The sequence below is a fragment of the Dermacentor albipictus genome, chromosome 5, assembly GCF_038994185.2.
Source record: "Dermacentor albipictus isolate Rhodes 1998 colony chromosome 5, USDA_Dalb.pri_finalv2, whole genome shotgun sequence".
Taxonomy (NCBI): Eukaryota; Metazoa; Arthropoda; class Arachnida; order Ixodida; family Ixodidae; genus Dermacentor; species Dermacentor albipictus.
This window is the reverse complement of record NC_091825.1, coordinates 110,430,202-110,457,150: the sequence shown is the minus strand read 5'-3', so window position 1 is coordinate 110,457,150 and position 26,949 is coordinate 110,430,202. Positions and strand designations below refer to the sequence as shown.

General features: G+C 47.2%; 2 protein-coding genes across 2 annotated transcripts in view; both read right to left on the bottom strand.

The window, feature by feature from the left end:
- Window positions 1–4,932: 4,932 nt before the first annotated feature.
- LOC139060032 (cuticle protein 14-like) lies at window positions 4,933–8,287 on the bottom strand. Its single transcript, XM_070538747.1, has 3 exons — window positions 8,221–8,287; window positions 6,345–6,494; window positions 4,933–5,819 (listed from the first exon to the last, which is right to left on the bottom strand). The coding sequence occupies exons 1-3, from the start codon at window positions 8,224–8,226 to the stop codon at window positions 5,301–5,303; spliced, it is 675 nt and encodes a 224-aa protein (XP_070394848.1). The 5' UTR covers window positions 8,227–8,287; the 3' UTR covers window positions 4,933–5,300.
- A 6,393-nt stretch (window positions 8,288–14,680) lies between these two features.
- The window catches only part of LOC135920210 (fibroin heavy chain-like), a 54,959-nt gene continuing 42,690 nt past the window's right edge, over window positions 14,681–26,949 (bottom strand). Inside the window, exons 10-12 of the mRNA XM_070539443.1 lie at window positions 22,861–22,923; window positions 19,270–19,392; window positions 14,681–15,953 (exon numbers count right to left, since the gene is read on the bottom strand). Of these exons, the coding sequence (XP_070395544.1) occupies window positions 15,024–15,953; window positions 19,270–19,392; window positions 22,861–22,923 (1,116 nt within the window). The 3' untranslated portion in view covers window positions 14,681–15,023. The remainder of the gene's footprint in view (window positions 15,954–19,269; window positions 19,393–22,860; window positions 22,924–26,949) is intronic.

Below are 26,949 nucleotides of genomic sequence, written 5' to 3'. Positions count from 1 at the left end.
CTCCGTTAGGTATTTCATTGTCAATGCCATAGACGACTCCTGTGGTGGTGGTGGTGGTGAATTGTAGCAACAGGCGGGTTTAGCCTGGCGATCAAGGCCGGCAATTGCTCCGCCCGAGCGTCTCGCACAATACCGCTGAAGGGTTTCACCATATGTCCATGAAATTCGTCTCTCTTAAGAATTCGATGAGGAGACGTGAAGTTTCTTTGCGGGCTATAACTGATCCCTCGGGAAATATAAGGTGTTGCAGGCGCGCATGCGGAAGGTCCTTGTTTTGCAGATTCTTCAGGAGAGTGTCTCTTTCATCTTGGAATTGCTGGCAGGACCACAAAAAGCGCTCAATGTCTCCTGTCTCGTTGCATGTCGTACAGTTCGGAGAATTGATTCGCCCCGTTTTAAATAACCAGGCCGGTGTGTTATTGTGGCACCATTCGCTAGCACCATGGATGGGACTCTGAACTTGAATCCGCAATCAGAGTTGTGACAGACTCTCGAAATATTCATACGCTTGCTTACGCAGCAAGGAAATAGCCAAGAGGGGAAAGGACATTTCGCACCCTTCTCTCGGCATGCGCCATATTTCGCAGGAATAGTCAAGCTCCGTCAAATTTGCCTCACTCCAGCCAGTGGTTACCCGGCTCTCTGTTTTAGAAAGAACACATTATTATTGTTCAGTCCAGGGTAACTTTAATCTATTTTGCAATTAATAGTGAACAAGTGCCAAATGTGAAGAGTTACGTGCGTATTGATTACTAAGCCTATATACCACGCATATTAAGACAAACTTAAGCTGATACAATTGGCTGAACACTAGGTTTTATCTAGGACGTTCCCTTCGAAAGCAATTTTCACTGCTCGTGCTTTTCAGGAACGCATACATTTAACCCCCCCCCCCCCCCTGTTCTGAGTCTCTGAACTGCAGGGAAAATGGGACGGCATGAAAAGCAAACATGTAGCAAACTTTCTCACTCGACATTCAAGCTTGAAAATACGGTGAATAAATGGGCCTCACTTGACGCGTGGCGTCCTAGTTTGTTTATGTTGCCAGCAGCGACCGCAAAGCGTGTTGCCCCGCATCGAGAAGTCGGCGTCTTTCGTTTATTCTTTTTTGTTTTGTCGTTTTGCTGTCTTTTCGATGCGCACCGCTGTAAGTTGTAGGAATGTGCCGCTTTCACACGGCCCATGTCTTCGCTGGGCTCTGTTCTTAGCGTCGACCACTGTAATCAGGCGGCCTGCTGGTTTTCGGGCCGATCGCACAATGGCCCTTTCAGGTGCCGAATTCACTTGCGGGTTGGTTCGCGTTGTGGTTCTTTCCTTCCCAAATGTCAAGCTTCGTCGCGACGAAGTGACAGCTCTGCATGGAAGTTGCACCAAATAGTTTGCGGCACGTAGTCGCGTAAAGGTAAACGTCCGAAGAATGAATGACCGCCAGAAGTCATTTTACATCTCAATCGTTTTTTTGCGCTCCACAATAAGTACTCACCTGGAGTATGTGGAATACGCCACCTCTATTGACCTAGAGGAAAGCTGCACCTTCTCCCAAGTGCAGAGGAGTGGAGTGAAACGCGAATGTCCATTATGTAACGCTCTATACCGTGTGTCCAAGCTAACGTTAGCCAAACTGTTCAACGACAACAACAAGAACACAAAAAACACGATGAAAGATATAAAACCTACATTGCTTGGTCGCGAAAGGTGCGACAACCGAACACCGTAGCTCTTCATATCGTATCTTGCACTGTTTTTGTCCTTTAATTTTTTGCTTTTTTGTTCAATAGCTTGGATAACATTAGCTAGGACGCCCTATATCCGTGCTTGCTTGTTATACTACACGGCTTACTCAAAAGAACGTTTATGCTGGACGCCGAAAAGAGAACGATGTTAATTGTTTTCTGTCAGCCACACACTTTATTACCTGTTCGCGTTTTTTATGCATCCCGAATGCACCAGTAACTGAAAATAATAACAGAGAATCAGTAGTTCATAGCAGGCGCTCGGCGCTGGCCAGTTTGCTCAGTTGGATTTAAGCTTTGTGCTGCCTTTGCCTGGTTTGTGCCGCTGCTGTCACGCATATTATGTAACATCGATGCGAGACTAACTTGTACTGATTTTTCGTAGGTGGGGTTCTTCAAAACCAAATCTGCCATTCTAGCTTTATAACATCGGTTGTTCGCATAAGCCCCTTTCGCTTTGATGAGACAAGAACCAGAAGTGCTAAAACCAATCGTCAAGATGAGTATGACCTGTACAGACAGGTATAATGACCGGTACTTGCAGCTGCATAATATTAGCGCTGCACCGGCCGTGTATGGTGTCTTGTCGCTGACTGCGACGGAAAACGACAGTCCTCAACGGTCAGAATTCACTAACAACGAACGTACTTCTTTAACATTTCTCATCACATCGAGACACCTTAGTGTCTACGTATGCAGTAAGTGTCCCAGTGAAATTTGTGGTCGCTGGCTCAAGAACTCCACCCACATTAATTCACTTAGGTTGAGATATCATAGTCAAATCACAGGCCACATTTCTTTTCTGGGCGGAAAGACATATCGCGCTATAGAGACTGCCACTGTCAGAGCAACAGATATGTGGGCAGTCGTCACAACAGACGCACACGCTAAAGAAACAGCTGTAGAGCGCTAGATCACCCGCTGTGATTTGCGTGCCTGCGACGTACATCGTGATAGTGTTGTGCACCGCCTGAGAATTTTGTGTTCCCTATCTCAGTTTTTCTGCTTGCCTTTCTCAATTTCTATACCTCTGAATATTTTTTCCCTCCCCTCCATGCAAACAAGACTGTTTTCTTATTATCCCCTGGTCCTTCATATGTTTCTATCTCTCTATACTTGGGTAATAATAGGATCAGCAAGCCCGCCACCTCTGGCTTTCAGAACGAGGTGCACGTTTTTTCATCTCTGTGTCGACCAGTAATTTTGATGTTTCGATGTTTCGAACGTCGCACAAGGGTCCAAAAGGCATCACTTATCTTATATGAAGAAGCTTAAAAGTATTTTTCCATTACTTCGTGCAGAAGTTAGTCTTCCCAGACGGCAAGGAGTTTATAATTGTAGGGGATCTCACGGCCTCAAGGTTTGTTTTGCTTGCATGAGTGTTTGCTTTCAGACGCGTAGGGGAACGCATCTATGTGTTCATGAAATCATGGTGCTGGAGTTAAAACTACTGGATTTGACGGCGATGGTAAACTCTATTGCAACATAACCACCAGGCAGGCGAGCGCTTACACAGAGCCTGTATAAGTGAATTCTTCCACGTGCGTGTTTACAGTAAATGATACAAAGACCCCAGCTACGTGTGTAGTCTCCATCTTGTATTCATCAGTTGCCATTCTTTGTGGTATGTTTGGTAACATGCCATGGTGACATGCAGTAGACGTTGCAATTACCAACTTAAATCGCCAGCCTAAGCCTGCATGTAGCCACCACTATCACCGTGGCTACAATTAATACCCTTTAAAAAAGTCGAATCCGTAAACTAGAAGCAAAGGCGACCTGTTGGTGGGGCAACAAGTTGTTGCAACTTGTTGATGGGTTCGACTTCGCCCTGCCATCTGCTATCCGCCTGGTTAGCTCAGGTGGTAGAGCGGGTGCCCCGGAAAGGTGATGGTCCCGGGTTTGAGTGCCACACCAGGACGAATTTTTCTTCAACTACGAGGCTTTTCTTTCAAGCAACGTGTATGGTTTCCTTTGTAGCAATTGATACGATTGGGTGGATGTCCCCTTCTCCCTTTGTTGATAGTCGAATTTCGTTCAAGAAAAAAACTCTTCTAACGAAGCAGGAACATTATGAATAAGTGCTGTAAATACGCATCTTATTAGAAGGGCGTAACCTCTCGACGTTGCTACTTGAATGCTGGGGAAATTTGGAGGGTCTTTTCAAATATAATTGTAATAATTGTTGCCCATTGAGTTACGTTGGTGCATTGCGGTGAAGTTGCACAATGCCCGCAGGGGCAATGTCCAATATTTCTGTGCGAGAGTTAAACTAAAGCAGCGACAATCCTACTTACCTAAGCTAACGATCTACCTTACTTGTTCAGTGTAACTTCGCGGTTTTGTATGTTTTTCCACAAATATCCATGAGGCACCGGTAAAGAACGTGACTTCAACGAGAACTGTGGAAGGCATCAGAGGCGTAGCTTACGAGATGCCACTAACGCGTGAAATACGTCACCTAAGCTTAGAATTGGATGATGGCTCACTTTAAATGCAGGAAAACATTAACTATATCTAACAGGAATGCACAATTACGAGCTCATTGATGCGTTTGACTGTGTAACACACTGTTATGCAAGATGGAGGTACTTGGTAGCAGAATTGATCAATTCTCCAAAATACTGGGATGCCTATTCACTGCCCAAGAAAACCTAACTCCGAACTATATTAACTGGACAATTGCAGAGCTGAAATGAACGCCGAATATTCATTGGGGAATAAGTGCTGAAATATAACTGAATTTCATCAAAGAATTAACGTCGTAAGAATGGAAGTTTCTCTCATATATGTCATTCCTTAACTTTTAGTTGACGGGTTGCAACAGCGGTGGTCATCATAAAATACCCACCTTTCCCCATAAGATGGTTCGCTTTAAGAATTCCTACCAGGGAGTGCTGGCCGCCATGCCGATGGGGTAGCGGAATTCAAAAACGTTCTTGTACCCTGCTCTGGTGCATGTTAGGGAAACCCAGGCGATCAACATCAACGTGGAGCCTCTATGGCAGCCGCTTATAGCCAGCGCGCTGCCATAGGGCGTTACACTCCACAATTTCGTAACTACACTGCATGTAACCAGGTCATTTCGGGGAACTGGGGGATTCATTTGACATGGAGGATTGCTTTGTGTTGGTGAACCTTTGCGCTGTTGCGGAACCGTGATATGTTGTGTCTTCGTCATATGGAAAGAGAGTGGATGTTTCAGTCAACAAAAGAGACAACGTTTATTGAACGACAAACACTCGAGCAGCTTTTGTACTAGGACACGCACTGGACGAAAAGCTGCAGAGGAGACATGGAGGGAGGAAATAAATTAAAAGCGCAGGCATACAAAACAGCGACAGAGCGAAGGAGGAAAATCACACTCAGTTTGGGGAATAGCAAAACGAAACACCTGCATTGCGGCGAGCACAAACACAGAAGAAAGAATCACAGTAGGGGCTGGACGACACACAAAGGGATATGAGAGACGAAGGACAAAGAGAGGGAGATGCACAGAGGCGCACGAGGTCTCAGTTTAGGACAGTCCTTGGGAAACTATACCACTCTATACAGGCGATGCGAGGCTTAACCATGGTAACCATAGTGGCCGTGACCATGGGCTCCGTGGAAGACGCCATGGCCGTAGCCGTATCCTCCGTGGCCGTGTCCGTAGTAGCCTCCGTGACCTCCGTAGCCTCCGTAACCTCCGTAGGCTCCGTAACCTCCATAACCTCCGTGACCTCCGTAACCTCCGTAGCCTCCGTATCCGTAGGGAGCGTGGGCGTAGGTAGCCACGGGAACAGCGGCAGCGACAGCGACCTTAGCTACAGGGGCGGCGACCCCGTAGCCGGCAGCGGGAACGGCGTGGCGGGCGTTGTAGGCAGCGGCAGCAGGGTGGGATGCGGCAGTTCCGGGCTCGTTGGTAGAGATGTGGGCGCGGAAGCCGTGGCCGTCAGCAACGTACTTGACAACGCGGACGCGGCCATCAGCGTCGGTCAGACCGTAGGAACCGACCTTGTTGCCCCATGCGTCACCGGCTTCCTGGCGGAAGGAGCCGCCGCTGGTGTGGCCCTCCTTGTAGCCGAAATTGTAGTTGCCGGCAAGCTGCGATTGCAAAATCGTCAGAATCACAGCAGTGATCAACTGTCTAGGAACAGATTTTTTTTTTGAAGGGACCGAACTATCCATTGACATCACTCTCTATCGCTATTTAGGGTGCGCTTGTCCTGCGCTAAAGCCCGGCCAGCGTGTTGCACACGACCATTGTCTTTCTGTCTATCCCATGTGCACAGCGGGATCTCTAAATTTCTTAGAGAGTTTGGAGATAACTTGTTTGTCAGTGATTCTGCTGATTGTGTTTGTGTTTTCAATGCGAGTTTCGCGTTACTTTTGTTTCAGATTGCATTCTGGTTCGTGGCTAGTGTTGTAGAAACAATTTTGGGAAGTAGCTTTATCTGCAGGTACGTCTAACCCCGATTTCGTTGGTTTGTATGAACTTTTTTGTGCGTGTCTCGAGGCAAAGAAGATGCCAAACTTCCGTTATAGCGAGGTGTGTAACGTCTTTCGATAGTCTAAGGGTCTGACGGACAGCTAGATCAAGCAGTATCATAGTGAATTCACGCCACTCACATCCTGAGACCGGTGCTGAGAGGAGTGTCCAGTCTCGGCGACCTTGGCGACAACACCGTGGCCGTAGCCATGGCCGTACCCGTGACCATATCCGGCGTGGCCAACAAATCCGGCATTGACAACCGCAAGAGCGGCGAGAAGGATGATGACCTGCCAGCAGGAAACCAAAAGAAGCAGCTAAGAAAAAAGGCTTGATGACCGATCCTCTTCGATTGCAGAAGTACGGGCACAAACAAATATGCTATTTTTTGTGACACTTCGGGGATGTTTTCCCTGAGGCATTTTGTCACCGTCACCTATTGCGATGGGTATTACGTAACGTCGTCACATACACCACATTATACCATAGCTTCAACGTGTACTACAGTGTCTTGGCAGAAGTGAGTCCACCCAAGAGTTTTCAGGTACCCTAAACTTGTGCGAACGCTCTATGAGTGTGTTGGTTGGAATCAGTGTCTGAGTTCTGTTCCATCCTTCTGCGCATGCAAGGCATGTTTCTGGAGATTTGATTTCTTCGCGTTTGTCAGCGAAACAGAAACTTACAGCCATGGCCATCACAACTACAGCAAGGTCCTTCTTAGCAAGATTCCCATCACCTGCATTTATTAGGGGCTGTTCCAAAAACTTGATCATTGCTGTCAGTTGATTTCGTATATATGAAGTGGGTGCTTGATTTCAATCGTTCCGGAGAAATTATTCATATAGATTGCAATACACTTCGACATATACAAAGTGACCATTTTCCCAAATTTTTTTGCAAAGTGATGCATCTACATGCAAACCATTGGTCTCTGGATACTTTTACCTACATATAATGACGACTGTTAACACTCGCTGACAATGAGTCGGCCACTCATCTCTGTAGACTCTCTCTCCTGAAGACTCTCGCTGAGAGCGCTAATGCTGGAAAAACAAATTGTTTGAGCACTTTGGATCTCGACAAATGCCAATGATATATTCACACTTCCGCGTGGGATCTCACTTATAGATCAGCGTGCCTTTGATGACGGGATCATTTGATAAGCTGGATATTTCATGTCCTATATCTTCTTTTGATGTGAGTGTTGCCCCGTGAAATAAATTTGGAACGAGAAAGAATCGTGTAACCTCCAAGCTTTAAAGCCCATTGGCATCTTCAGGTTTACAGCTAAATCTCTATCACCGCTGGTGCGGTCTTAGTTTTTAAATTTCTGGTCAATGGCTGGTGTCTGTAGCCGTTTTCATTGCATCACTGTTACGGTGAAACGCGCAGATGCATTTGCCGTATATAACGTTTTGAGCCGCAGGTAAGAAATATGTACTGTCGAAGGCCGTATAAATAGAAGAGACGCATATTATAGAACTCGCCATGTACATGAATGCAGTTTGGCTTCCTATAAGATTCGTACGTTCGGACAGAATATTATTTGTTTTCTCGTTTTCACTGTGACCACTGGCCTCTTGGAGACTGCCTATCGGAAGACAATATACGCTACTTCTACTAAAAGAATACTAAATGTTACTTTAGCTTTCTTCTGGCGACCATTGATATCGCATTTAGCTGCCTAATAGGCAACTGTTATTGCAGTTCCTTCCTGACGGTCCCACGGAAGGGAAGCGTTATGGTGTCGGCTGCCAAACTCTGTTCTGCATGAGTACGCTGCTCAGGTAGGCCGCACTATGAATGATTCAGGAAGGATGGGGACAGCGCGGGAGGCTGGCGAAACAGGGCAAATCCTTATCATCTGGACATTACCCATGAAGTGGTAGAATGCTCTTTGCTAGTTGTGTTCTTCACCACTATAGCTACAGTCTGTGATGAGTCTGTTCGACATCGTAAAGCATTGGAAGAGGCGTTCGCCGTTCTGGTCAAACACAAGCCTCGGTGTCGACTTACCTTCATAGTGAGTCCGGTATCCGCAATGCTCTGCAGCTGATCCCGTGATGACCGAGCAGAGCACCACTGGCGCATTTATATACACCTCGCCCTGGTGGGTGCTCCAATTGTTTTCTCCAGCCACACAGGAGGGAAGGGGGTAAGGGGGGGGGTGAGGCAGGTGGTGTGCGCGAGCATGGCCACGTGACTGGCGCATTATAATCGTCTCTGCGACGACGACGTATTGTTGCCGCCGCGCTCGCTGATCGCAGCAACCTTCTCGCGGACGTTTCAATGAGTCGTTGGTGCTCGGCGAAAATTGGCAAAGCGGTCTCTCAAGACGCCCGCCTGGAAGACAAAAAAGAACGAGGACCGACAACCTGGAGAAAGAAACAGAGAGAAGGAAAGAGAATACGACATGCTGTAAGCAATGTACAAGGAGAGGGGGGCGTGCAAGGGGGGCCACTTTGAAGGGAGTTGCCCTGCTTGCGACCAACGTCCCAGCACTTCGTACAGGGTCAGCCGATGTGTTCGAACTATGCGCAGCTAGATTCCGGAGCTTGATGGCAGCGGAGAAGGAGGGGGAACCGCAGAAACAAACAGCCGGACAGGGCTCTCGGAACCGCTGTTATTTCAATAAAAGAGAACGCCCGCTAAAAGCATGCAGGGTCACTCCGGGCCAGCCGCCGAATGGGTGCTGTCACGCCGAATAACAGTGTATGTGTGTGGCGCGCGTGCGTGCGTAATTCTGACACTCGCCGATGGGCCGCCACGTAACTGCGCCTTCGCCCCTATAATGTGGCGTTCCGGAGTGCCGCGGGCGCCGTGGATTAATTGGGCACGTGTCTCGTGGCGTTGATCGAACAGCGCAGTGTTTGCTTTGGTCTTTTTCTTTTCCTTGTTTGTGTCGCTCTTCCGCTCTCTTTACGCAGTTCAGGCTTTTCTGTAGCGTGCGTTCAGCTGCTCACCCCCCAAAAAAGCGCTGTGTTTGCCCATGAGCGAACTCCACACGTTTGTCCATTGCCATAACCTTTTCAGCGAGTCAGGCCATCGTCGGTTGCCAAATTTCACTTCGGTACCGAAGTGACCCAGGAGCCAGAAAAGCAAGATCGCCACAAAATAAACCTATTTAGGATTGCCTTTGCCTTCTCCCGAGGAGGATAAGTTAATGAGCCTTGGACGTTTCTGATCACCCTGTATACTTCCAGCCCTTTCCATGTTTCCCAGGCGTGCTGATCCTAAGGCACTCCGGAAAGCGTAAGTAAGGTGGTCGCTCTTTCCCTCAAAACCCCCCGCGAGCCGACCCCCAACACAGCCCGGCGTGCCGCCCGTGGAATGCAGAGCGCTGGCCTTTGTTTCGCACTCTTTCCGGCCGGAACAATCAGTTCGGCCTCTTCGACTTGGCACGCGCCGACGACGGAGACAAAAGGTGTGGTCGATCCGCGGGCGCGCCTCGAGCAAGAGATGAGGGTTATGAAGTCAGCCAGCAAGCTGTCTGGTTATGCGGAGCCGCCGCAGTGCGTGGCCTCGGGCGGTCCCGATCGTTTCATCAAGGTGGGTGCTGAGCGTACGTCGCCACGCTTCAAGGTGGCCGGTATAACGGCATTCCCGGACCCAGACTCGATCTGGGGGTCGCTGGTGACCGCTGCTGAAAACCCGCGGTCGTGCCTGAATCGTCAGGACCGTTCCGCGGTTCGAGGAATTCGCGGCGTGTAAATGACGTTCGCCGCAGCCTCGGTCCCGTGAAACGTTCTAACCACGTCCCGGTTACGCTGTCCCAAAAGCATTGTCTGCGAGATTAACAACGTTGAAAGACTTTACTGAATTCTCGTCGCCACATTCTCAATGCTGACTTTTCTTGGAGAAAACAAGGTGGAACATATAAAACAAAATACGTAAACGCAGCAGTCGGGCTGACGGCTCCGCAAAGGGGAGGCGTAAGCTTCGAGCAAAAAAAATCAGTTCGTGTTGTATCTTGCATGTGCGACATCATGCTTGTTAATTATTTAGTAAGCGAATGTTTACTGCAACTATACGGCCGACAGAGCTAAGAACTTTTTATTCATGTGATTGCGTAATACTGTGCTATCGCAATTATTGCGTCGCGTTTCGGGTGACACTGCGGGTTTATTTGCTGTTAAGTCAGTCACTCTGCCTCTCTTTTTTGACGCCCCGCACGTGCGCTTCAAGCCTAAAATATTCAGCCAATATAAGATGGGTGTTGAAGATATCTGCTTATGGGCTCCCAAGGAACCATAGACTCCGAACATAGATCTTTGCGTGTCATTGTTTTATGTGACTTCACTTTGTCCTTGTCTGTAGTGCTATTCCCGCCTGTAAATCAATAACATGCTAGTCGATTGTTTGACGTTAATGGATTACTGGTAGGTCTCGTGCCACCGCGAACCATGTTTTATTCACCAAAAGCTCGCATTATCCGAACCTTCTCGTACGAAATGCTAGACGCATCTATACAATGCGAAGGGTTTAAAATATAGCTTTATAGCAAGAAGGTTAATGCAACTCCGCACACATCTGTCGGCGTTAAAGTGTTGTATCTGCATTCATCTCGGTCTGCCTTTCGTTGCTGCAACACAAAATAACACTTAACTATTTCGATCGTATATTTTTCAGTGTCCCCATTACAAAGAAATGTTCCAAAAATAAACCCGCAGTCCCACCAGCAGTTCGCACGCCCAGAATAGCGCAATAAACAAGCAAGCGTACTGGTACACCAGATAAGCGTCGAGAAGAACACTTTATAAACAGTACGAATTTCATCATTTTTCTACGACGCCCCGAAATACTCACGAGCATCAGATTTCTCCATCACAGCTATAACATTTCTGCCTTCTAATCTCTGTCAATCCGTGCTTGGATACGTAAAATATTTCTTGAAGATAGATAGATAGATAGATAGATAGATAGATAGATAGATAGATAGATAGATAGATAGATAGATAGATAGATAGATAGATAGATAGATAGATAGATAGATAGATAGATAGATAGATAGATAGATAGATAGATAGATAGATAGATAGATAGATAGATAGATAGATAGATAGATAGATAGATAGATAGATAGATAGATAGATAGATAGATAGATAGATAGATAGATAGATAGATAGATAGATAGATAGATAGATAGATAGATAGATAGATAGATAGATAGATAGATAGATAGATAGATAGATAGATAGATAGATAGATAGATAGATAGATAGATAGATAGATAGATAGATAGATAGATAGATAGATACGAAGAAAAAGCAGGAATGTTAATCAAGGTCGGGCGTAGTTCGCTACCTTACGCATTGGAATCAAGAAAAAAAGACAAGAAGGTGAGGAGTAGAGGGAAAGACATAGTGGGGCACACCCACAGGTTAATGTTCACTCATGTTGAAGCACTGTTAGATGCCTTATAAGGCACATAAGCGCAATAAACAGAAGTATGACAATTTCTCAGAAAACGCCGGAGTACCCACTCGCTTGGTTTTGCCCGCTCATCACCATTGACGTGCCCAATATATATTCTTACAGAAATGTAACTGCTCCAATGCTTCCAATAAAGTATTTTCTCGGATGTCTAATACGAGAGACTTCGAGCACATATTCTGAGTAAAATGCTTGAGTTAGCCGCCACTAAGAGAGAGTCAGGCAGAAGCGTATTTGGTAACATCGTGTTAAGAGGATGCCTTACCTCCAGGCCAACTCTACTTCCCCTGATCATGTGCGTATTAAAAGTGTGAATATTTGTTCAGCCGGACGCCCAGCCGATTTGCATGAAATTAGGTGAGTTATTAAAAATTGGCAAATATCTGTTCCAACGGTGAAGGTTATTGCACATGTTGCGACCTCACTGTGTGTCCGTGATTGCTAATGAGGAGTCGCAGGTCCACTCCTCGCTGGAAGGGTCTTATGGTAGGTTCGAGTACATTGCACCTACTAGTGCTAGTGCTAGTGCCTACCACTAGTACAAGTGCCTACCACGCTCCCACTTGGTTTGCAGCGATGCGGCGCCCTCTCAAGATTGGAACCAGATAAAAACTGCCCGACCGGAATGTTCTAGCTGCTCCCAGAGCATTCGGTGCAGCCATGTGATCAAGAATCTGTCGTACCTCGGAAGCGCTCCACGTTTAAAGTTGGGCTCTGAGTTGGAGCATGGCGCTCTGGGTGAACCCGACGATTGCTTTCCGAACACTCACTTTTTACCAGCTGAATGAAAATTGCATCAAGAGAACGCTATACAGCGCTCGAGAGTGAGCAGTCGTATGTTTCATAAGTGAGCATAATTGAAGCTCATATTGGACACTTCACTTCAGTGTTCACTCGAACACTGAAGTGAACAACTGTTCTCGTGATGTTCTTTTAATTTCTCTATTCACTCGCCCATGGGATCCTTCACCTTCAAAAGGCGGCCTGTGCCGGGAAAAGATGCTCTTGTCCATACTGTCGGCCCACCATGGTGGCCAAGCGATGCGGTGCTGGTTTGCTAAGCTTGGTTTTGGGTTCGATTTCTGGCCGTGAAGACGACATTCCAAAGGACGCAGAATTCAAAAAGGATCGCGCACGCATATTTAAATGCGCGTCACAGGAGCGAACGGAAGGCAAAATTTGGCGCACTACACTGCGGCGCCTAGCATGTCAGCCGAACAGCCTGGCTAACATCTCCAGCATATCATCAAAGTTTGTTTCTCTCGGACACCATCCTGTGTTGCTTTGAGACGTTAAACTCAATTAATCAGAGCTCACATTCCAAAATATGCGTGTTTGGGACAGAACGTACGGCTCAATACTGGCTCGTGGTGATGTCGTTTCACAGAGTGATTGTATGCAAACGTTTTTTACAAAGTACGTGTTGGAGCTAATAGGTGGCTTTGATATGCCAACACCTGTTGCTATGAAGTGCGGCCGTTCTTTGGCTGTTCATTATGCACTTGTTATATCCACGTACAAGCTGCATACTGACGTATAAATTTTCCCAACTAGAGGTAGCAGATGTAAAGCGCTACTTGATGTTATCCTGAAATTTATTTCGATATACACATTAAATTCATTTCTCAATAACACTAAAGCAGATCTCAATAATGCATAAAAGTGGATGCAACGTTCAGTCGCAAAAAATCTGAAGAAACTGTGCAAAAGTATACAGGCTCTCTTAAAATGTCTCTTAACAGGTGAACGGCGAAAGCCTGCTCTTCCTCCTCTCATCTTTCGCCTCTTTCTCTTTGCCTTTTCTGTTTCTCTTCTTTCATTTAGTCATTACTACTCACTAATAGGCATTTTTAGTCATTTGTGATCAATTGTGGTCATTACAAGCCGTCGTTAGACATGTTGGTAATATCATAGTCATTACTAGTCATTACAAGCCATTTCAGTAATTATTAGTCATTAGTGCTCACTAGTAAGCATTCTTAGTCATTTGTTATCAATTGTGGTCATGACAAGGCGTCGTTAGACATATTGGTCATATCGTAGTCATTAGTAGTCATTACAAGTCATTAGTCGAAATTTTAGTCATTACTACTCATTACTAAACATTTTTAGTCATTTCTAATCAATTGTGGTCATTACAACCCGTCGCTAGACATTTTGGTATTTCGTAGCGATTAGTAGTCATTACAAGTCATTAGTAGTCATAAGCCATTACGAGTCATTATCAACCTCTACCAATCTCTATTATAAGGTTATCATTCACTAATTGTCCGTAGCAATCATTTTCCATTCTGTAATATGTCTTCATATGGCATGATCACGCTTCGGTGGACACTCCGGCGGTCAGGTCTCCTGACACAAGCTTCACCATGAGCCTAGAAAGGCTTTCTTTCGCCTTAAACTAAACATACTACATGTAGCGCATGTTACGCGTAAACTGACAAACTGTCGATATATACCGTCGTGTCATATTGACTCATTATATATGAACGTGATGGGATAACGTTCGAACAGCTAGCCTTTATTAATCTATCAATATGTCATCCTCCAAAACAATGGACATATGATTCTTCTAGAGATGGACGATGTCCGCCATGATGCAGTATGTCTCTTGTACAAGAGTACATCACGTCCGAGGAGTGTCAACAGTGTCTGTTAATTTGTATCAGCATCAGTGTCCCGAAATGCAGAAGTAGGCACCACAATTAATATATAAATCAAGACAAAAGTTCGGCTTACTTCGCGTCTGTGCACGAAAGTGTTACCCTGCACGCCCCCAATTTCTCTTGTCCCCTCTCTAGGGGTGATATGGTAACTAAAACCATTCTTCACTCGATCACCCCGAAGAGGCACATTATTGTGTCTTCCAAAGTATATGCTACGATCAGGACGTTGTGACTGTGGTTTGATACTAAATTAAGTTTAATCATTTTGCCTTACTAAGGCTATCGATGAGTCCTACGCCCGGAAGTGTCAGAAAGTTCTTGAAGATGAGGTTGCACAAATAAGCTGAAGCAGGAATCAACACCGGTGACAAGGATGTATCATAAATAGAGCGCATTTATTTTCAACACTCATAAAGCATGGCGAGTGCCAGAGGAATGCGTGGTCTAGAGTAGATGAGCGCTAGAATTTGCTTTCAGGGTGCACAGAGACATACACAGAAATGCTCACAAAAGGGCAGGTGAAAAGTCATAAACACCCTCCACGGAGCCGTCAGGGGCGTCCGACCACAGCCATCGTCAGCTGGACAACACTGGACACGAATAGCTTGACATGAGGAGCTGGGCATAAATACTGGACACAATGAAGGCAGGAGCTAGCGAACCATGGACAAATAAAAATGAGGCAGCAAATAGACGCTAATTCGAGTCGTACATCTCGCTCATCGGCGACGCCGCAGGTAAGACGCTCCGAACTTGTTGGCCAGATGCTCGTAGTAGTCCAGAGGCTTGCCTGCGAAGCTCGTCACCGGAGCGGGCCCGCCGTACGTGTATGCAGGCGCAGCCGCCGGCAGCTTGGCTCCGAACACTGCAGGAGCCGCCACGACGGTTGGCTCAGCGTATGTCGCCGCCGCACTGCGCAGCAGTCCGTAATCGGCCCCGTAACCGGCAGGGACGACCTTACGGACGATCACCCTCCGGACAGGCGGCGGTGGGATTGCTGAAGCGGCGTACGGCAGGGACGGCACGAAGCCGGTCGAGTACGACACGGCGGGCGCCGCGGCGGTCAGCACCGGAGCCGCGGCCACGGCACGGCGGTATCCGAACACGGGAACTGCCGGCAAGGCGGGGGCGGTGTGCACAACAGGCGCCGCGACTGCGGCTCCCGTGTAGATGGAGGCTGGCACAAACCTCCTGATGGTCGTCACGGTCGCCGGAGCGGCTGCGGCCGTCACTACAGCGGGTCCGGGAGCTCCGACAAATGCTGGAGCGGGTGCAGCGACCACGGCGGGAGCTGGAGCTGAGACCACGGCGGGAGCGGGAGCTGCGACCACGGCGGGAGCTGCGGCAGCCGTCACCACTGGAGCGGTGTGGACGACGGCCTTGACGACGGGTGTCGGAACGACGGGTTCCTGTGGGACGTTGATGGAGGCGGCGGCCGGCGTCGAGGGCGCGGTTCCCGGTTCGTTGGTGTTGACTATGACGCGGAAGCCGTTCTCGTCGGCCACGTACTTGACGATGCGTACGCGTCCGTCGGCGTCGGTGAGGCCGTACGAGCCGTACTTGTTGCCGTGCGCGTCTCCGGTCTCCTGGCGGAAGGAGCCGCCCGACGTGTGCTTCTCTTCGTAGCCAAATTCGTAGTTTCCGTGGACCTGCGTTATGAACCGTATAGTACCGAGGTTATATACGCAGTACATCCTATGTAAATGGAATCAAGGAAGCATCTGAAAAGGGAAGCGCGCCCAATATTGCGAGACATTTATGTTTATCCCAGTGTGTTTGAATTTGACCGGGAAAGAGTAGCCCGCTAAAGAAAGTGCCAGTATGACGCCCTATTAGAGTCACTGGTGGACCGACGGTACCATGAAGAATATTGCAGTAATAGTGTAGACTATTGAAAGAATCTCCTAGTAACCTTACCGAATATCTGATAGTTTTTATTAAACACAAACCAGTCGTTCTAAAATGTCTCCTTCTAAATTTTATATCTACTCCTTAGTTCATATAGCGTTGCTCTTATTTTTGTAGCTTTAAGCAAGTTAACAGACAGAAAGTTACCCTCTAGGTATCCTTGAAGGTTCCGAATGGAAAACTTTACTACATCACGTTACGCTTCCTATACGCGCCACTTGAGAGCCTGTTTCGTCGCAGGATCAGAGTTGTGGCTTCGGTTACATAGCCGATATTAGACTTTATTGAGTGTGAATGCAGTGAGACACAGGAAAACGGGTGTCCCCGTGACTACGTAATGAGATTCGATGACCTACGATATCTATCAAGCTTTACTTCAAAAAAGAGAAAGTGCGGGCTTTTCAAACAAGTTGTCGTCTCAGCGACCCTCGTTTTAGCTTACCTCGCATTTCTGTAATTCATATCACCTTGTTTTTTCTTACAGTCAGAGACAAAAAAAAATATCTGTAACACAGGGGGCGTGTTCGTGCCCATTTTGTCCAGCATACATAAACTGCATTGCGTGTGACAACTCGCGCGCACCACTCTGTGACGGAACAAGTGAAAAAGGTTAAATTTTCGTGGCAACCGTTATCTCATAAATTTTAAAACATGAGAGCCAGCCATAAGGGAACCTGACCGGAATTCGAAAGCACCCATACCAGCACCTACCTGTTCCGGGCACTTCGTCTCACAACTGAAGTACGGAGCACGGAGCTCGCCGCAATTACAGGCGCTAAGTGGCCACCTCATTGTTCTGGTGCGGACAGATATACAGCCATGCATGAGAACTCGCAGGCCGCATCCGGATTTAGGAGCTCTTACAGTGCCGCTTTGATTCAAGGACACTTTCCGACGAGGTCCGATGTTTTCCATAACGATCCATGCTCCATGCGGTGCGGACAATGAGGACCGTTGTTATCGTGAACCTTTAGGCGGCAATTTAGTTTTGTAGGGGGGGCTTCATTGTTCCGTTTCACGTGCTGCAGGCTTCATGCAGAGTCCTGGCACTTGACTCCGTTGCGTGCTCCACGCCTACTGTGAGAACATTTCCTTTTAATAACGCGAAAGCATCATATGCCCCAGTCGGCGTGACCGAAAGATGGTACCTAAAATGGCCGACGGCGCAAAGGCTAAAAACAGGTTACAAAGTGCTCGAACTGACGTCAAGTTTTTCAGGGAGGTTCCCGTAAACAAAGTGAATTAATGGCGTCGAAAATACAATTTGATAACTTTCGGTCTAGGTGGGAATAAAACCCGAGCCTCCGGGATGCGTGACAAGCAGGCTTCTCCGAAACCAAGGCGACTCCAACATTCTGGCTGGCTAAAGGTGTGCCTAGTGCATGCGGTACTGCACACGTGACGTCACAGTCACGGCATGCGTCACGTCACATGCGGCACTGCACACGACGTCACGTCACAGGTGGCGCCACCCCTCGCGGGCACGTGAGCGCGTTGATAGGCTTGGCGCGTTTTGATTTGGTCTTATCAAGGTGCAGTTAGAAGGCAGGCGGGAGTTTTCACGGGCAATGAACGCGCGAGAAAACAACAACATTTCACCAAAAAAAATTCGATGCATTCGCATTCCCACACGTAAGCAATCTTAAGTGTATCTGCCGAATTTATTGCCTCAGTGCCCTTCAAAGAGCAAGCGACAGACAGGGGAGTGCGAACCCCGAGTTTTGAGCAATCATCATTACATAATCAAACAAGCGGCTTGGTACTGCTGCCTTATTGTATGATTATCTTGTACGAGTTTTGCGAGTTCCGCGTATGACAACCCAGGCTGCTAAGTACGAGGTCGCGGGATCGAATCCCAGCCGCGGAGGCCGCATTTCGATGGAGGCGAAATGCGAAAACACCCGCCTAGTTAGATTTAAGTGCACGTTAAAGAAACCCAGGTGGTCTAAATTTCCGGAGTCTCCGACTACGACGTGCCTCATAATCAGAAAGGGGTTTTAGCACGTAAAACCTCATAATTTAATTTACGACAACCCAGTCATGTCTGAAAAATCTGCATAGATATTCGGAGTATCAAACCCCTAAGACAGATTTTTATTTCTTTAGGTGGTGAACCAATTTAAGTTCCAATGGTTTCTTCAAAAACTCGGTTTTCTTAAATGCTGCGAACTGCCTCCAAATCCATGTTTTATTTTTTTTTATTTGTTCCAACATTGAGCCTTATTGAGCCTTATTCTCCAGCACTATAACAGTATATCATGCATCTATAGAACAGCGTCTATAAAAGCGGCATGTACACAGGCGGATGAAATGGAGTGTATATAAAACTCGCCGGCACGCCGCCCCCTTACTTGTCCGCTTTTAATTTTTTTTCCTATACATGCCTGCCTTTCCTTTTCAAGATTACACACAACTTGAACAAAGTCTACGGAAAACAGATGGACACCGACACACCATAGCGTCAGAAAAGCCCATTTATCGACTACGTTTAGTTAAACCAGCTTAAGTTTCTCCATAATAAGGAACTAGTGCTTCAACAATCGACCTTACACGGCTCGACCTTACAGATGCGTCAACATAGTGTTTCGACGTACACTAGAGGGCCTTGTTTTATATATCCAGTATTAGTCGCTAAAGCTACTGACACACTCGTGTGCGCAGAGGAAAAAAACACATTTTAGTTCAAAGGATTCCTTCCAACATTCAAGAAAAGGCACTCAGCCGATATTGTTACCCCATTAAATCAAGCAAAGTTATACCTTCTAGCGAGAACTTAGCTGACTTCATTTCATTATACGAATTCAAAGGTGTGGCAGTGCATTTAAAGAGCAAGCCTGACTATTATACGCTATTTTTGTCCTAGAATATACGACATCATTTCTAGCTATCGAAGATATGTTGTCCTTTTGCTTCAAACTAATTATACCATGACACTCTCTTAAACGCAACACTTCTATAGCATGAACGTGTGTCAGGATGAAATAAGAGGCGCAGCGAAATAGCACGCCGTCTTGCTACTCTGTGTTTGATAATACTTGCTGCGCCACACCGACTTACATCTTGAGACCGGTACTGTGACGACGTTCCAGTCTCAGGGACCAAGGCCGTGCCATAGGCGGGTGCCTCGACCACTCCGCAGTTGGCTTCCCTTAGGAACAGGAAGAGGCAGAGTAGCAGTACCTGCGTCAATCACATTGAATTGGGCATACATTCCGTTTATGAGCGTCAGGGTCTCGGGGAAGTTCCAAAGTGCTTCGGAATATGGCACATTGGGGCAATGCTTCCAAAACACTGCGACGCCGTGACCAGTCGAAAATGCCAAAGGTCGGGGCCTCCAACACTTCCCCACCGTCTTGCACGATGGCTAAAAGCTTTGCAGTACCAGTTCGTGATCGGTAATTCAAATAAATAAGCTGGGAAATTTGTCTTGGTCCGTATAGACCAGTACATTTGAACGATTCTTTAACAGTACCAGGCGAGCATCGACTGCCCTAGAGTTACTGTATAAATGTTCACTCCCTAAATGGAGCCTACGCAGTAACTCTAGGCTTACCTGCAGCCCAGCGTCTTCTGACGGCGGGAAGTGGCAAGACCAAGAGTGATCAGCGAGAGATCAAGATCTTCTTGCCGATGTCGTCACTTCGCATCATTAGAAGGAGCTGACTGGCGAGCCAGTCGTCACTGACGTGGTACTGTTAATGATTCGATCGACTGTAGTCCGCAGCACTGTTCTGCACGACATCGAAGCGATTTGCTTTATTGCTAAAATTAACCTATGTACTTGCACGCGCTCCCTGCCTTGTTTTTCCGACTCTAAATTTATATGTACGTTCTGCTTGCATTCCGTCCGCAAGCATACGGTCCCAGCGGTTCTGTTTAACAAAAAAATATTAGTACAATCAGTGTACAAAACGTAAAACAAACGAAAACAGCATAAACAACCTGCCAATGTGGATGCCTGTTCCAGAAGAAACCGTCATTCTTGTTGGCAGAACATGCATCACAATATCCAATTTAAATAAAGCAAAAAATTGGGTCACTTATTGTACCTAACATTCGAATAATATCATCAGTGCTAAATTGAACACGCATACAAAGCACCTACATGAAAGGAAAAGTCTGAGTTGCTTTTCAGGCTGCTCAGAACCTTGCCTTGAGCCTGTTGTTTGCTGTATGCGTGGCACCTTTGATTTCTTTTTGTACCCCACTCCTGCGATAACACTGTTAGGGTTGCAATGTAAATAAATAAATAAATAAATAAATAAATAAATAAATAAATAAATGGCCTTGCTCTTCATAGTAGAATGAAACAGTACCCCATTATGTTCTCCAGAACACGAAATCATAAGGTTTTGACCTTAGTGTTCTGTATGTAGTAGTCGTTCCCTGGAATTTCCTACTAGGTGCTTTCTTTTCTATTAGGCACGTCTTGTGAAGCACCAGCGTACACAATAATACGGATAAGTGAAAGGATCGAAAAAAAAAGAAATCTGCGATTAGAAGGCAACATTATAAGTAAGAAAACAGGATGCACAAGAAGGATAGCACAGATCAAAGGAATGCAACGTAAGCTAGCTGTACGGTATGCAGCATGGGTGCATCGTTTTGTCCAAACAGCCTAAACCTCCGGAGAAATAAGAAATGGTGGGCCTTTTTTTGAGTCACCAAAAAAAAAATGAAGTCGGAAAAAATTACATCCAAATTCATTTGCTTCTTCGGCAGTTGACCGGGTACGTTTTCAACAGGCATCTTTCCTACACTCTGGATATTGAAATGATCTGCAGCAAATAAAAGGAAGCTGAAAATAAAAACTTGGTCTAATCGATTCGGAATCCACACCGTTGTCTCCTAATGTGCCTATTATTTCTTGTTCCGTTGCTTCTCTGTGCAGACCTCAGCTTCTTCTCAAGCTTCGCTGTCAACTTACAAGTTTCTGCAGCACATGTTAGTGCCAACAGAATTCTATTATGGTAAGCTTTTCTTTTAAATTCTAACAGCAAGCGGCTGGCTATGATTCGGTAGTGCCTGCCATGTGCGTTCCAAGGTCTTCCTTTTTCTTTTTATCTGATTTTTTTCGTGGTCAAGGGCCCTGATATTAACTAGCATAGTTAATTCGCATTGCACAACTTCTAAAGGCTGCTTGCCAATCATAACTATATATACTGTCTTGCCAAACCATTGAACATTACCCTAGTCTTCTGCACATCAACATACAAACATACCTCTGGACATTGTCCTCACTTCTGAAAGCCCTAAACAATTTGTTGCTAGTGATCTTCATGGCTGTTGAACAGGGCTATGTCATTTGCAAAACGCTGGTTGATGGCATGTTTCCCGTTCATTTACACACTCAAAGGTTCCTAGTCTAACACGTTGGCTCCCGGCCACGGCGGCCGCATTTCGATGGGGGCGAAATGCGAAAACACCCGTGTGCTTAGATTTAGGTGCACGTTAAAGAACCCCAGGTGGTCAAAATTTCCGGAGTCCTCCACTACGGCGTGCCTCATAATCAGAAAGTGGTTTTGGCACGTAAAACCCCAAATATTATTATCATTATTATTATTATTATTAACACGTTGGTTACTTTTTCTAAGCATGCACCGGATAGCATTGGAGAGATTGCGTCCCCTTACCCGACTCCCTTTCTAATTGGTATTTTGCAGCTTCTCTTGCGGATAATTAAGGTAGTTGCAGAATCTTAGTTGATATTTCTTAAGGTGTTTACGTATCCTTTCTCTTTTCCTCGAGTACACAATTCCTTCATGTCTGCTGGTATCGCTGTTGAATCACACTCCTTTTCATATTCTGTGAAAGTCATGCAGACAGAAATTTTGGTTTTATCACTCAGGTGTCTCAATTACCTGATTGATGACATCCCTTTCTAATTACCTGATACCTGAATTACAGGAATGTTGATATCCATTTCTAATGCTGGCTTGTTGTCTTGGTTGATTGAGATCAAGTTTCAGGCTGATTTCTAAAATATTGCCCAAGAAGATGTGTGAGAATGATCAAGTGTACACATTTGAATAGTCAACCCGGAAATATTACACTGGCCACATTCCGCTCAGCCTTCATATTCGCGCCGATTTGCTTGTTTGGTCTAGGAAACACTGGTGCGTACAGTACTAGTAAATAAAGCAGCCCTAATAGTACCTATTCAAGCAGAACAAAGCGGTGTCCGTTTGTTTTCCTCTATTTTAGCACATCATAAGAGCAGCCAATAAAAACGGTAGTCTGAACTGGACACTGGTGAGCTAATTTCACGCTAAAGTTGCAAGCTATAGCGTCACGCTTCTCTATCACGCTTATTGTCACGCCGTACGATGTTAAAATACGTGGATGTAACTTTTCTAATTCACAACTACACATGTTAACTGCTACACTCAATGGCGACCACTGCCGATGACCAGTTCCCCTTGCGAACAAGTGCGACACCCGCAAGTGTTGTAAGTTAGGCGTAACAACAATCGGGCAGGCAACGCCCACGGAAGCGCGCAACCGGGCAGTGGGAGCTTCGTCCAACTTGGAACGCGCACACGCTGGTCGCGCTGATCGTGCCGCGGTTACCATTTTCTTTTTTCCCGATTCTTCGCCGCATCGATGTATCACGCACAGTCCGCAACACTGTCAGTGCACTGTACTCACCTTCATGACGTTTACGGGTCGCCGCTCGACGTGCACACTGAATATCCGGGTGGTGCCGTTACACTCCGAGTGGTGGTCGTCGGGTGCTCAGATTTCAAAGCTTTTTGTCGTTCCGCCACCGCTGGCGACCGCTGTCCCCCTTTTATATATATACAGGTTGCACCCTGGCAGGCCCCTCCCGATCTCGTTAAAATTCCGCGCAGGAACCGTCCGGCACAATGAGCGGCGTCATTCCTCTGTCCTCGACGGGGTCTTAGGCTCCTTCGCTTTTTCGCGTCCATTGCTTCTTAAGTGTCTCAGGGGTATGTGTGCATGTGTGCGTGCGTACGGTCGAGGTGTGCGCGTGTGCGTTCGTTTGTTTTGCGCACAACCAGAAGACGTGCCTGGAGTGCACCCCTTTACTCTTTCTCTCGCTTTTACTCCACCGCGAGATCTCGTCGCCCCCTTCCCCCGAGCAGCGCATATATTCACGATTTCTCGTGAGGGTATAGGTGCAAACGCGGCTTCCCCCACGTCTTGCCCACTGGTTAGCATCTATTGAAAATCGCATGCCGCCAACTTCCCCTCATAATAGTGTCTATTCCTAGAAACGTGCATGGTGAGACCGTGTATGCCGTTTCCTCCGTACACCGCACCACTCTCGCTTCTCACGCTTGCCTCATTTGCTCCTCTCAACACGAGCCGTGCTTGAGCGTTCCTGAGCGTGGGCTCACTAATGCGTCCCCTCTTTCCCTCAAAGCCCCTTGCATCACTACTTTGAATGGCGCCAGTTGCCGGTCTTCGCATTGCAGAGCGGAATAGATTTACGGTGAGCCCTCGCCAAGCGCTCTTCGCTCTATGCTTATTGACTGCTGCTCGAACCGGACGCTTACTTCAAAGTGTATAATGCCTCGTCCGGTGAAGTAGTCTAATTCCCTCCCCCCTCCCCCCCTTGCGGTCGGCTCTTACCAGAACCCTGCAACCGCGCTTGCTTATTTCGAAACGCCTCCCGACTCTTTTTGCCTAATCAGAGGCACACATCGTTCATTGTGCGATGCGGGTGAGGATCGACGGCGGACGTTTATGAGTCACCGGCTTTTCGTACCAAGAACACTTTGTAAAGAGAGGGGTTCAGAAGCTACAGACGACCGGCCGGCCAGCGCTGGTGTTGCCAGTTAGTGTTCGCGTTAAGTAGACTACAAGGTTACAAAATGCCCTCCCTCCGTCCATTGCCACGAAAGAATCCCGTCGGGGAAACCTAGGAGACTTATTATACTACGCTCAAGCAGAAGTAACCATTGTCCTTGTCAGCGGCAGCTAACGACGCGGGCTTTTCCTTCGCGAGTTCGTCTATTTGCATTTGTTGTCGCGACTCCACGGCGATCACTGTAACGTTGATTCCATTCCGCGTTTTATCTCGGCCTCATCGATTCCTTTCCCCCTCGTGTTTCTTGCCGCACCCAAAATCGAGTGCTATCGGCGATCATCTCAACGGCCGGAATCGATGAACACTCGCGCGATTACAACCGTTATGCCAGCCTTCGGTGACCGCAGTAAACGCTCCGCTGGCTCGGCTGGAAAGACAATGAGCGCTGGGAAGGCGAGAAACCTTGCAAACTCGAGACGCTTTGGCTGCCCCGGCTGCGCCGTTGTTTCGGTCGGCGCTGCGGTATACAGATGCACATAAAAAGGTGGCGGCAGCGAACTGTCCTCAGCTCGAAACCGTGGGAAAGAAACGACATGGGTGTGGTTCTTAGCGAAGCATTAGTCGCGAAACTTGGGCGCCGAGGTAATTTACGAGCACGCGACAGTAAAAGCATCCTGGCTGCCGAATTCGCGAGGCAAAGAGGTTAAGGTGATCGTCACAGGAGGCGATATATACTTAATGCGCTGCTTTCCATGCGCTTAATGAAGCTAGGGAATGATATATAGATGAATCAAGCATGCTTGCAGTTATGGTGGTTTAATGTGGCGCCCGTTATTAGAATTATTGCTTCCTTTGTAGCACGAAGCTTGCGTATGTTCCATATTGTCACAGTTTATTGTTACTTTGATGTTCTGTAACTTTTGTCCTCGGGTATTATAAGCTGCTCTTATTGACACTTCCTTTCTTCTCTCTACTTGTGCTCCCTTTCTGGAGTTTGAAGAATGACGCGCATACATACACGCGCGTACGTTTTCACCAGAGCAAACATCAAAATGTGTCCACGGAAAGTTTAGAAATTTGTGCTGCTCCTGCGACGTGCATTGACTTAGGTGGTGCTCTACGACAGTCGGCATCCCCCTGAAGTTCTGCATGAAATGTCGCGAGATACGTGTGAATCACCAGTTTCTAAATAGACATATATTTCGGCAGACTTCCTGTAAGTGAAACCGAGAAAGAGAGAGATGCAAATGAAAGGAAGGCAGGGAGGTTAACCAGACTTAAAACGTCCGGTTTGCTACCCTGCACTAGGGGAAGGGAAAGGGGAAATAAAGACGGAAAGAAGAGCGTGACAAAAATGGAAGCATGAGAAAAAAAAATATGAGAAGGGACGAAATGGGGTCATTAGAGTCTTTCTAATAGGCCACTGTCACGTAGAAAAGTCAACAGAGCCTTGACCGACTTTTGCTGCGACGACAGTTCACGTCGGCATTCCAAAACTGACTGTTCTGAAAGTGGCCTGTCGTCAAGGCGCGCCAACGCGGTCGCTAGTGACAGCCGGTGCGCGCTGTATCGAGGACAGTGGCAAAGCACGTGTTCGATAGTCTCTTCGCCGCCGCAGTGTCTGAAAGCCGCGCTGTCATCCATACCGACTCGGAAGGCGAAGGATCTTGTATAGGCGACACCAAGCCACAGTCGGCAAAGTACTGCTGTTTCGAGTCGAGAGAGTCCAGGCGGGGGTCGAAGTCGAAGGGATGGGTCCAGTCGGTGTAGACGTGTATGCTTTAAGCTGGGTGTGTTCCATAAAGTTTTGATGGCTTCATCTGCAAGCACACGAATTTTCGTTGCAGCGTCTGTTCTTGAGAATGGAATGGAGTCTTGTAAGCCCTCCTCGTGTGCAGATCGTGCTGCTGCGTCGGCAAGTTCATTGCCCATTATGCCACAGTGGCTTGGAATCCACTGCAACGTGATGTCGTGTCCTTGCTCGACGAGGTGGTGAAGCAGCAGTCGGATTTCCATAACTAGTTGTTCGTGGGGTCCTCGGCGTAGGGCAGAAACCAAACAATGAAGAGCAGCCTTGGAGTCAGTGAACACGCTCCATTTCCTGGGTAGTTCTTCAGAAATTACACGAAGTGCACAACGAATAGCAGCAAGCTCCGCGGCAGTCGATGTAGTCTGGTGAGATAGTCGAATCTTAATTGTGGAAGGTTTTGCAGGAAAGATCACCGATCCTGCAGACCCATTCACCGTGGTTGAAGCGTCAGTATAAAGATGATGATGATCGTTGTAAGTCTCATACAGCAAGAGCAGTGAAAGCTGCTTGAGTGCTGGGACGAGAGTTGGGCCTTTGTTCGTATTCCTGGTACCATTAGTCGAACATTTGCTCGAGCCAAGCACCATGGTGGAAACGGAACTTTCGCTGGAGCTGTATAACCTGATGGAAGGTATGCACGATAAGGCAGGACTGTTTCGCAAAAGGAAGCACGTGGTCGATCCTCTGGCAGTGAGGCTAGATGATGGGCAGGGGCTCGAGCAAGGTGTCTTACGTGTGCTCTGAGCGCTTCCATGACTGTATGGGTCTTGGCTGGGAAATCGTGTGCAATGGCAATTGTTTCAGCCGTTGACGAACACCGCGGCAATCCAAGACACACTCTAAGTGCCTGGGCCTGGACGCTTTCGAGTGTGCGGATATTACTTCTGCAGGTGTTGGTCAGCACAGGCAAGCTGTATCGCAAGTACCCAAGAAAGAGCGTCCTGTACAGCTGCATCATTGCATTTACTGAAGTACCCCAGACATTTCCTCCAAGAAACTTAAACACATTAGAGATATCTGTCAGGCGCTTCTTTAGGTAGGCCACATGAGGACTCCAGCAGAGGTCACGATCAATTATTACGCCTAAGAATCGGTGCGTCCTGACATAAGGTATGCTTTGACCGTCAATAGAGACATCGTATGATCTCATTGG